This window comes from Gracilinanus agilis, chromosome 4 (genome assembly GCF_016433145.1).
Source record: "Gracilinanus agilis isolate LMUSP501 chromosome 4, AgileGrace, whole genome shotgun sequence".
In the NCBI taxonomy this organism is placed as follows: Eukaryota; Metazoa; Chordata; class Mammalia; order Didelphimorphia; family Didelphidae; genus Gracilinanus; species Gracilinanus agilis.
The window spans coordinates 415132708-415145273 of record NC_058133.1 but is presented as its reverse complement, the minus strand read 5'-3'; the positions used below and the strand labels follow the sequence as shown (position 1 = coordinate 415145273).

Below are 12566 nucleotides of genomic sequence, written 5' to 3'. Positions count from 1 at the left end.
ACCTGGGTTACCAGATATCAAAAGTGTCTCCATCTCTGACCTTAAAACTGGTCTTAAAATTCTTAACAACTTTTTTCCTTTAATATTAAAGAGTCCAGGGTTACAATGCAAATACCCCCCAAAAGGGAAGCTCCCATTTTTTTGGATATTTACTTACCTCGTTGATAGCTTGAGTATAACAACACCTTGGCACAGGGAATTAGCACTACAAAGTAGGGCAGTGATGCTAGTGAAGAGGAGATGGGTGATTTTAAAGAGGGGAGAAGAGCAGAAGAACAAGGAGATAGCTAGGTGGCTAGATGGATAGAGTTGGGAAGGACTCAGTTCAAATCCTTCTTCAGACACTAGCTCTGTGACCTTGGGCAGCTCATTTACCTCTGTTTGTCTCCATTTCCTTAACTGTAAGATGGGGAAAACATTAACACTTACCTTCCAGAGTTGTGGTGAGGATAAAATGATATATTTGTAAAGCACTGAGCACAGTACCTGGCATGTAATAGATTCTACTACCATGCTAGTTCTCTTTGTTATTATTAGTAGTATTCATCCAAATCAGACTTTGTCTCATGCACATTTACCCTGAGCAGTACCTTAGACAAATGAGGAGCACTTGGTTATTAGCCTTGCCATGGACGTCAGTGAAGAAATAGAGAAGACAGACTTCCAAAATTTATTTAACATTTTTCATAAAGGTTTTTATCATTTTTGAACAAAGAAGGAAGTAGAAAAATGCCATGCCCTATCTCATTTGCTTTATCACTGCAGCTACTTGATATATTTCTTGAGCCACAGACAATAAGAACTATTGGCCCCAAAATTTCTAGAATATTCCTGATGAAATGTTCTAAAGACCTTTGCTTTGAAAACTGCATTTTATTTGTAACTAAGTGACTTATTTCTCCAATTCTGTATCTAACTGCACATCTAATTTCACTCCACAGTAATTCTGTTCCTCTCTTCTGTCTCTGTTCTTGCAGCCACTTGGGTACCGAAGGAGCTGACATGAGAAAAAGGCAGCAGTCCCAAAATGAAGGAACATCTGCTATGTCTCAAGCACCTGGAAACCAGAGGCCCAACAACACATGCTGTTTTTGTTGGTGCTGTTGTTGCAGCTGCTCATGGTATGTCACATTATCTCTTTGATAGTGTATTGAAGGTAGGTAAATAATGAGAGAGAACACATGCCAGTTTCTGGACTCACAGAAATCTGTCAGATATAGCTCTAATATCTCAAGGTCCATTAAATAAAAGAGGAAATGTTTCTTTTTTCACAACTAAGAATTAATAAAGATAATACTTCCTCCAGTTTAATATGAGATATAAAAAACAACTAAAATTTGAACTTTCCTTATTTGAGAATATAAAATTAATCTTGGTGTGGGAGAAGAAAAATCTGTACTTTTTTACTCAGCTATGTTTCTGAAAGAAATGGATGGGATGTCTAACAAATAGGCAGGCATCCAGCTTTTATTAAGTATTCACTATGTACCAGGCACTGTGGTTAGTGCTGAGGATACAATAAGAAGCAAAAAGAAGGGCAATTCCTGCCCTCAAGGAGTTTACATTCAAATGGAAGAAGATAATAAACAGAAAGAAGTTGGAAAGGTTCAGGGTGGGGTGGAGATGTCCCTTGGTGTTTACTCCCCAGAGAAGCACAGCCAGGAGGGATTGGACTAGGCCCATTTCCTAAATGGAGACACAAATGGGAATTCACCAAAAGAGAAGGGAGTGGGCATTACAGAGTGATGTTCCTGGGGCAAGAAGGTCCCAAGCACTAAGAGCAGTGGGAGGATAAGACAACAGCTGAGAAATGGAGGCAAAGTCCACAGCATCAAAAATAAATGCTTAATGATGCACCAGATACAAGCCATGTGCTAGGAGAAAGGCAATTATTCAGAAGCTACTTGAACTCTTCCAGGCCTCAAAGATGCCATCAAGAGAAATGATTCTCTAACAATTCAGTGTCCCCTAGCTAACACTCATTCCAGAGGCTGCATGTTTAATTTTTAACTGTGTTCCCAGGATTACAATGCAAACTAAGGTGTTCCTTCCAATAGAAGTAGATTGGCATGGGATTGGCTGTGTGTATAAAGGCAGATATATGCTGGTAAGCAATTGTCTTTACAGAAAAAAAGTTTACTCACAAGTTTATCTGAATTACCAATATTTTTTCCATCACTTTCTTAAGTCTAGACAACCAGCAAAACAAAAATAAATCAAAATTCTTATTTGTGGTGTTTGTGGATTTCAAAGATATAAAATGCTTCTAATGGAAATTTGACAAAGGACTTGAGAGCAGATTCAAGTTGGCACCAGCAGAATGCTAGATCTAGTCTATGAACAAGATAGGTAGGCCAGGAAAACCTGTTGAGCATGGGAGGAGGAACTTAGAACCTTATTTCTAATGGATAGGTTATGCTACCTTTTGATTTTAGTTCCCTGATTGTATAGTAAGAGGGTAAGGCTAAATTGTCCCTAAAGAAAGAGTTTAAAATTTAGGGTTTTGATTAAATATAAGAATTATAAAGTAATATTATGGCCACCAAATTAAAATATTATAGCTTAAGTAAAAATGACTTTTATCAGCTTTATTTACAAAGAGGTAGAAAGAGAGAAAGTAGAAAAATGTAACTTAAGAGACAGATTTTAACAAGCCTACCAGCCCTTCTCCAGTGAAGTGAGGCTCAGCCCCGCAGGGGCTTCCCCACATCCCTTGTCCCCACGTGGATTTCAGAAATCCCGGTAGTGTCTTCAGCCAGAGTTCCACCAATGCAGCCTCCTCCAAAGCCAAGGCAGGAATCTCAGTCACTCACCCAGCAAGCCAATGCAGGATCCAGGGAAAAGGTCTCCTTGAAACCAGGAAAGGAATCTCTGGAACCAAACTCTCCAGAAACCTGGAAATGAATGAAGCTAGACTGTGTTAGTCTCTTTTTATACCCCTCTTTCCCACATCACTTCCTGTCACTCTTCCCTCTTCACAGAAACAATGGCAGTCTTTCAATTTGCCTAGCACTGCCCTGGCGTGGAGGAGGGAGCGTGGCCTTTGAAGTTGTCACTTACTCTTGTAAGTGACTTGTGAACTCACACTTAATGGTAAATTGGGGTACTTTAAATTCTTGATTTGGTTAGCTAAAAATAGGGAGGAGTTAATCCTATCTTCACACTAAGTACTAATTCTAAAAGGCTATGATCCAACACTCTCTGTGAATCATAGATATAGAGATGAAAAGTACCCTTAAAGAATCACCCAGTCCACTCTACCCTCTCCTTTTGTAGATGACATAATTGAGGCACAGAGGAGTAAAGTAATTTATTGGCTGTCATTGGTAATAGGTAATAGCGTTATGATTCAAACTCAGGTCCTCTGATTCCAAAACCCACTAACCTTCTGTTTTAGCTCCAAAAATCTAAATCAGTCTAGGTGAGTGAGAGGATTCTAGAGATGAAATCTGCATTTTTATTTTCTCAGTTTGAAATCCCCAGAGGGGTTTGGACTGAATGAATCTTCCCCGTAATGAGTTTATTAAGAAATCTACAAGACAGACCATACTTAATTTACCTGGAAATTTCTGGGTCTGAAGATCAACTCTCAGCATCTGAATTATGATTTCTTTGGATGACTTTCTGATGTTTGAGGTCCTTGGGTAGGTCCCAGATGCTTGGCATTCATCCTAAATTATATATAACTAACAAGGCTTGCAGGAGTATCTTCATGACCTAAAGAGATTTTAGGGAGTTTCAGGTGACACTGTGATATGTAAAGGATAGCATTTGCTGATTTATAGCCCACTCTGGATGATGACAAAGCACTAGCCTGGTCTAGAAAACGAATGTTTCATTATTTTCTATGGCACCTTTGTGCCAGTCTGAATAATTTTATGTGACTTCTAGATGTGCTTTATGATTACTAAGGAAATGGGTGTGTAATTTGTGAATCCTTGGCTTAAGAAAGTAGATAGAAATACCCTCTACAATGACTTATTTCTAGTTAAAAGGTGTAAGCTATATGTGTTCTATGGTTCTCAGTAAGAGTATTGCTTTAAAGGAGACTAACCAGAAATACTTGGTATTTATGTATTCCTCTATCATAAGACTCTGTGCTTTTGTTGTATTTATTTGTACCAAAAAGAAATAACAACAGAAGAGACAGGCATTTTTCCTCAGAATTTTACATGATAATAATTAAAGCCAACATATTTATTGTTATAGGTACAAGAGCTCATAAGAGACATTGAAGTATAGTGGATGAACTGTTAGTTCAAAAGAGAGGAGTTTGAATTCTGTCTCAGTCACTAACTAGCTATGAGTCTATGACATTAACCTTATTGAGCCTCAGTTTCTTTATCTGTAAAATGGGATGATAGTTAATACCTATTTAATGGCGGCTGTTGTGAGATTCAAGTGAGATAACATGTAACACTTTATAATTTAAAGCACTTTATAAATGTGAACTATTCCTTAAGTAATGATCATGTAACAACAAGAATTATACTCTCAGCTCTCATTTTCTGTCTTGTGCCATATATTAGAATCCTTTATTTTAATGTCTGCCCAAATTCTCTTTTGTACCTTTCTAAGACAAATCTACCAAAACAAAAAGTTTTACTCATCTTTAAGGAAGTAAGTGCACAAAATTGGAGATTTGTAGAATTAGAAGAGATCTTAAATGTCATTTAGTCCAACCTCCTACCTGACACAGGCAGATTCTCTGATATCTCTACAGCTATTGAGCCTTGATGACTGGTATCTTGATTCAAAATCAAGGTATAGTCTTTGGGGGTAGCTAGGTAGCAAAGTGGATAGAGTGCCAGATCTGGAGTTGAGGAGACCTAGGTTCAAATTGGGATACTGCTTAGCTGTGTGACCCTGGGCAAGTCACTTAACTCCATTTGCCTATAAAAAAATAGTCTTGGGATTTTTTACAAAGACTGTGCTTATGTATATTCATAAAAGAAAATTAGGGATGCATCAGACTTTTTTTAGTGCACATACTTTATCCCTGGGAGCAAGTCAGGAATTTTTGGAGACCTCTTTGCATTCCTCTAAGCTACTGGCATAATATCCAGAAAATGGACATTCATTGCTCTTAAAGATGCCATTATATTCCAATGAGTGTGCACTCCACCAAACAGCAATATCTTCTATAATATTCCTGACAAATAATGAGCCATGTTGACCCATATCATCTGTGTTCAGAGTCAAGCAATGCATACCAGAGAAGCATTGCCAGAAATAGTGTTCATACTAATGAGTCCAGTGTGGAAGAAGAGCACCCATGTCCCCCTGCCCCAGTCCAATTCATATGACAGAAATGTATGAATTCCTATGTGCATGGTAGTTCAAACAAGACGGGCAAGGGAAAGGGAAAATATGGCTTAAGCCAAATGTATCTTTTAACATTTACTAAATAAAGAAGGCAACTTATTGTAAATGAAAACAGTGCTTACTCATATTTTTTAAAATAACATTACTTTTGAAATCTGACTGGGAAAAACTGTTTCATTAAAAGTATTTCTGACTTTAAAAAGAGAAATGTTCCTAACATTTTCCAGGCTAGGTCAAAGGATCGGAACAAAAAGAAACAATGAAAAATGCAATTTAGGGACAAAAAAGTTAGGACTCAGAATATGAAGTAATTGTCATTTATGAAAACAAATAGTTGTCATCTTGTGAATTTTATTTCCTTTTAAGGAAATACAGTGCTAGGGAAATGTCTATATTTCCTAATAAATACAAACGTGTTACATTAGCCTTGTCTACTGGTGGATTGTGGGGTGAAGATAGATATTTTTTGTCTTAATCAAAATTTAACCCCCAAATTTTCATTTTCCCTATACTATGTTTCTAGAGTTTTCCACTCCTTTTCAAGTCATTCCTCAATTATTACTACTGCTTTTGATATTATCAGACTTGGAGAATATATTTTAGCTATGAAACTCGATGCAGAATTCTGTGGAAGCAGAACTGAGTAAGGTGGGAGTGGGTTAAGAGGGTATGCTTTCTAAATTCCCTAATGCAAACCCTAATTTACTCCTTTAAGAGGGGCACTACCTAGGCCTCAGATCATTCCACTTTCTTTCTCCAATGTGAAATATAAAAGAAACCTGAATATTTGTTAAGTCTGTTATTCACTTACTGTGAGGGCAAATCAATTTACCTCCCTACATCTTAATTTCCTCATCTGTAAAATGAAGGTGCTAGACTAGATAATTTCTATGACCCCTATTAACTTTTAACATCTTATGATTCAGTAGATGGAGTTTTTCCTGTTTACTTCTCAAGACAAAAACGTGTAACTGAGGTATTTCTGATCACCATGATGGCTTTATCCATATGAAGGCCTACTCTATAATGGCATCCTTGAAATTAATGAACTAGATGGTCCCTGTCATGGCTCTCTTCTTTGTAGGGCAGATTATTTTGATAGGAATTGTATACTCATCTCAATTCTATCATTTCAATTAGTCTGTTCCTGTGACAGTTGGGACATACTAAAACACTGATAATTATCACAACCACAGAGATGAAATGTATCCAGCAGAATCAAGAAAACAGTTTTTAAATTGTATTTTAAGCCTGATACTTGATTTCCATTAAGCTAAAATTCAATTGTTCTGGATTCTGGATAATTTGTTTAGGTAATTATTTAAAGTTTATTTTCGCATTTTTCTTCTCTAACTTATCTGCTACAATGAATCAGCAGAGGTGAGGTGGGGAGAAGTATATTAAGAGGAAGGACTTCAAGGGTTCTGTTACTTCTGCATATCTGGATTTGGTCTCTGAGCCCTGTATATCTACAATCATGATTATCTTGTGTTGGTAGAAAGGGGTGTAGTAATGGTGATGAGTAAACCCTGAGCAAATAGCTTTAATCTGCCCAAATTATTCCGAGTTTAGTTTGTGTCAAAAAACCAATTTAAGGGGGCAGCTGGGTAGCTCAGTGGATTGAGAGTCAGGCCTAGAGACGGGAGGTTCTAGGTTCAAATATGGCCTCAGACACTTCCCAGCTGTGTGACCCTGGGCAAGTCACTTGACCCCCATTGCCCACCCTTACCAATCTTCCACCTATGAGACAATACACAGAAGTTAAGGGTTTAAACAAAAAAAAAATTTAATGATATATATGAGAGATACCTCTTTCTAGAAAGGAAGCTCTCCTTGCTGGGGCAACCAAATTAAAGGCAGAAGGCTGCTGTATGAATATATGAAATCAAAGACATGAAGGAGCAGAGTAATATAAAAGAAAGTGTTCAGTTTGGGGTCAGAGGTATATTCCAACTTAATAACATCAGCATTTAAATCTAAAGATCTCAGACTCCAAGCTTGCTCAGGAAAATAGCTTCTAGATTCAAGAGTTTTCCATCAAGGAGAATGTTCCCATCTTTTCCAAATTGTGACTTCAAAAATAATTAAGGCTTTTTTTCATTTTTCAGATTTGATATAAACTATTTTTTTAACTTTTCAGTAACATCAACCAGTGAGTCAAATATAGCCTTGTGAATATACATCCATGCACTCTGACAGGCACCAGTGAGTGTCCACACTTATAAGATCTGTCGTGCTGCATTCAAGTCTTCATTCTTCTCAGAGAAAAATCTGTCATGGACTGTATTTAGTAAATCAACTAGACCTCCAAAAGCTAAAATTGTCCTCCCTTTCAACCCATTGATTCACCAAGTTCCCAGACCACATGGCAGATTTGTCTAAGTAAATTTTGAGCACTTCATAAATGTGCCCTTTGCTAGGCACTCCCACCTCCCTTTTTCACAAGGAGTCCAATTTTTTTTAAAGAGCAGCTTTAAAAAGAGAAACTGTGCCAAAGTAGCATTCTATTTTGTCCTCTGAAGCTGTGATACTTTGGCTCTCTGGCAATGGAAATAATAAGCAGCATACTTTTAAAAGTCAAAGGACAGTCCCCCAAAGGGGGGAAAATGGAAATCCATTTCTGCTTTTGTGATGAAGATGCTTCTTCCTGGAAATAAGTGTCTCATATACACAAGGTGAATCATCCATTAGTTGTGAGGCCCCACTGAATAAATCAGTTCATTTAAACACTATTACTCTGTATAAAAGCTTTGTATGGCTCATCTCAAAGAAGAGCTTAGTTATTGTCTTTTTTTAAGACTTCTATACTGTTAATTATAATTAGATTGACATAAGGATTTCTTATAAAGAATGTAAAGTTTTGAATTCTCACCCTGTCAAAACAAAGGTATTTTTCTTCAGTATTTTCTGATTAATTCTGTAGACTTTTGATACCTTTATAGATTAATACTCCATTGAAATTCTACTTTGATACCTCAGAACATGGAGGAGAGGTGACTTGATCCATGCATCACAACCAGCTATCATATCATCTCTCGTCTCCCTTCTGTAGCTTAATTCTTTGAGAAAGCTGTCCACAACTGATGTTTCCATTTCCTTTCCTCTCACTCTCTTCCAAACTCTCTTTAGTCTGGCTTTTTACTTTATCATCCAATTGAAACTGCTTTCTCCAGAGTTATTAATGATCTCTTATTTTCCTAATCTAATGGCTTTTTCTCGATCTTTATCCTTCATGATCTCTCTATAGCTGTTGGTACTGTCAATCACTCTCTTTCCTTTGTATTTTCTTTTTTCTTAGGTTTCTATAACATAGTATACTATGTTAATTCTCTGACCACTTCTCATCTTCTTCGTTGGACCTTCAACCACGTCCCACCTGTTAATGATAGATGTCCCCCAACCTTCTTTACTGGGTCCTCTTTTTTTTCAAATATAAAATTCTCTGTGGGTCATAGCTCTTCATAACCTGCCCCATCCTTTCCAATCTTCTTATACCTTAGACCAGTGATGGCAAGCCTTTTAGAGACCAAGTGCCCAAACTGCCACATGTAAGTCCCTTGCCCTACCTGAGACAGGGGAAGGAGGAAACATTCCCATTAGGCTGTTAGGCAGAGGGGTTGGTCATATAAGAAAGGTCCTCAGGCATGCATGGAGAGGGGGAAGGAAGCAACCCCTCTACACAGGTGCCATAGATCACCAACGTGGCCTTAGAACATCCATGTACTCTGAGTTCCAATAACACTGACTTCCTTGCAGTTATTTGCACAAGACACTCTATCTCCATATTCTAAGCATTTTCACTGGATGTCCCCTGAGCCTGAATTATTCACTTCCTCTTGACTTGCCTGGTTTCCTTTAAATCTTAGCTGAGGCCCTACTTTCTGCAAGAGATTTTTCCATCTTCCTTAATTTTAATTCCTTCTCCTGATGGATTATCTCCATTGTGTTTTATATATATACACATATATATATGTATGTATATATATATACATATATATATGTGTGTGTGTGTGTGTATATATATATNAAGGTAGATAGCAACTTGTATCATGATACCTTTGGAATTATAGTGGGTCATTGTTTTGATTATAATTAGTCTCATAATAATTTAGATAAGAGATATACAAATCAAAACAACTCTGAGGTATCACAAACCTATTGTTCTGGCTAAATCGATAAAAGGGCAAACTGAGAAATGTCAGAGAAGATATGGGAAACTGTGGACACATACATTGTTAGTGAAACTATGAACCGATCAAACTATTTTGGAGAACAATTTGGAATTATGCTTCAAGAGTTATAAAACTGTGTATACCTTTTGACCTAGCAATGCCACTATTATTTAGTTTTATTTCCTAAGGTGAGAGGGGAAAACAGAAGAGAATTTATGTATTCTAAAATATCTATAGCATCTCTCTTTGTGTTTTCAAAGAATGGGAAATTGAAGGGATGTCCATCAGTTGGGGGATGTCTAAAGAAGTTGTGACATATGGTTGTGAAGGAATACTACTGTGTCATAAAAATGATCAACATGTTAATTTTGGAAAACTTATGGAAAGACCTGTATAAAATTATGGAGTGAAATGAGCTGGATCATAGACCTCATACAGAGCAGAAATATTGGTTGAGGACTGATGTGTATGTCTACTTCCAGAGATAGATCTGATGGATATATATATGTATGTATATATATATACATATATATATGTGTGTGTGTGTGTGTATATATATATATATATCTTGTTTGTGTGTAGTTGTTTGCATGCTGTCTCCCCAAATAAACTGTAAACTCCTTGAGAGCACAAACTGTCTTTTGCATTTCTTTGCATCCTCAACATTTGGCACACTGCCAAACACATAGTAAATTTGCTTAATAAATAATTGATAATTGATTGAATTATTAACTGACAAATTCTCAAAGGCTTTGCCATCACAGTAGGACTTGGCAGGTCCTACAAAACTGAAAACTCTCTGAGTACAGCTCTAGTGACAGATTTGTGTGTTTACCATCTGAACAGGAAAGTTCATAGGGGCTTATCCCTAGAAAGATGACCACCAAGTGAGGTATCTCAGTTCAGTAAGATGGTCTTTATGCTTTCATGGTAGGGGTTGTGTTATTTACCAGTGAGATCAGTACCTACTTTGATGAAATTACAAAACTCTTAAATTGAGGATATTTTATAGCCTTATATATATATATATGTAGCTCTAAGGTAGAAGCCAAGGTTTGTATTTTTTGTGAATCAGCAACTAGCACAAACAATTTTTGTTGAATTGGTTTAAAAAATATAAAATTACATGAAACAAACCTATACCAGAAAAAAAGCTTTTTTCACAATAAGGTGCATATTTACCAAGCTGACCATATATTCAAGTTATCTGCTCAAGAAATTGATATTTCTTGGATTATATTGAAGAAATAATGATACCTTCTTGCTCTCCAGATCCCCCTTTTCTAAATGGTAATCCACAGTGCTTCTCTTTGTATTTGTCATTTCATCTTCACACAATCCCAGTGCTTAACCCAGTGGTAAGCATGTAGTAGGGACTTAAGAATACTTGTTGACTGACAATAAGCAACATGATGTGATGGGAAAAGCACGGAAAAGAAGTCAGGAAACCTGACTTCAAGTTCTGGCTCTGCCAACAATAATCTACAGGGTCTTGAGTGAGTTGTTTCTGTTTTCTGGATCTCAATTCTGAATCATTTCTATGGACCCCTCCAGCTCTGACTTTATATAAATCTAAATATGCTAATTGTAACCTAGTGTGCCAGTGGGACTTTGAGGAAAATTGGCACATTAATGCACTATTGGCAAAGCTATGAATTGGTACATTCATTCTGGAAAGCAATTTGAAACTATGCCCAAGTAGTTATGAAGTTTTACATGCCCTTTGACCCAGAAATTCCATTACTAAGCCTATATTCCAAAGAGATAAAAGGAAAAGAACTAATATTTAAGCATGTGTGTGTATTTGTAGCAGCTCTTTTTCTGCTGGCAAAGAACTACAAAGGGCAGCTAGGTGGCACACTGGATAGAATACTGGGCTTGGATTAAAGAAGACTCTTCCTGAGTTCAAATATGACCTCAGTCACTAGCTGTTTGACCATGGGAAAGACACAACCCTGTTTGCCTCAGTTTCTCATCTGTAAAATGAGCTGGAGAAAGAAATAGCAAACCACTCTAGTATCTCTGCCAAGAAAACCCTAAATGGGGTAATGGAGAGTCAGACACGACTGAAATAACTCAACAAAAACAAAGTATAAACTAATGAATTATCTATGGTTTAATAAATTATGGTTTAGGAATGTAATGGAATATTATTGTGTTATAAGAAACAATGAAGAGAATAGTTTCAGAGAAACTCGGGAAATCATGTTATAAACTGATGCAGAGTTAATAGAATGTTAACAGTTAGTTCATAAAATGAGAGGAAGAATTTATACTAAAGCAAAAGCAGTGTAAAAACTAAACTTTTTTTAAAAATAATCCTTACCTTCTGCCTTAGAATCAATAGGCAGAAGAGTGCTAAGGACTAGGCAATTGGGGTTAAATGACTTGTCCAGGGTCACACAGCTAGGAAGTGTTTGAGACCAAATTTGAACCTAGGCCCCCCAACTCCAGACCTGGCACTATAGCCACTGAGTCACCTAGCTCTCTCCAAAATTAACAACTTTGGAGGACTTTAGAATTCTTATCAAATTCAGAAACCAACCCCTGATTCTAGAGGATAAATGACAATGAATAATACCTACCTCCTGCCAAAGAAGGAATAAACTAATATGCAGAATGAATAACATACTTTTGGACATGGCCAGTGTAGGATTTTGCTTTGTTTGACATGCCAATTTCTTACAGGTGTTTGTTTTATTTTGTTTGTTTTGGTTTTTTGAGGGTAGGTAGGAGGAAGATAAAATAAATACTTATTCGTTTAAAAAATAAAATGATATTGAAATAAAAAATAAAATGATATTGAAAAAATAAAATTGAAAAACATATCTTCATTTATATATTTTATGGACGGTTAGCTTCAGTCAATGAGGATAATCCCCTATTTAGCTATCTTTTGAAAGTATGGATTGCTTCATTTTTTGTATTTATTTGTATTTATATTCTCAGTGCCTAGCTAGCACAGTGCCTGAGACACAGTAAATACTTTTTTCAAAAAACCTTCCATCTTAGAACCAATACTGGTTCTAAGGCAGAAGAGCAGTAAGGGCTAGGCAAGGGGGGTTAAGT

The 12566-nt window shown here is 36.6% G+C and overlaps 1 protein-coding gene across 1 annotated transcript in view; it reads left to right on the top strand.

The window, feature by feature from the left end:
- The first annotated feature begins 987 nt into the window (after positions 1-987).
- Positions 988-12566, top strand: part of RGS17 (regulator of G protein signaling 17) — a 53726-nt gene continuing 42147 nt past the window's right edge. Inside the window, exon 1 of the mRNA XM_044674895.1 lies at positions 988-1121. Coding sequence (XP_044530830.1) covers positions 1003-1121 — 119 coding nt within the window. The 5' untranslated portion in view covers positions 988-1002. The remainder of the gene's footprint in view (positions 1122-12566) is intronic.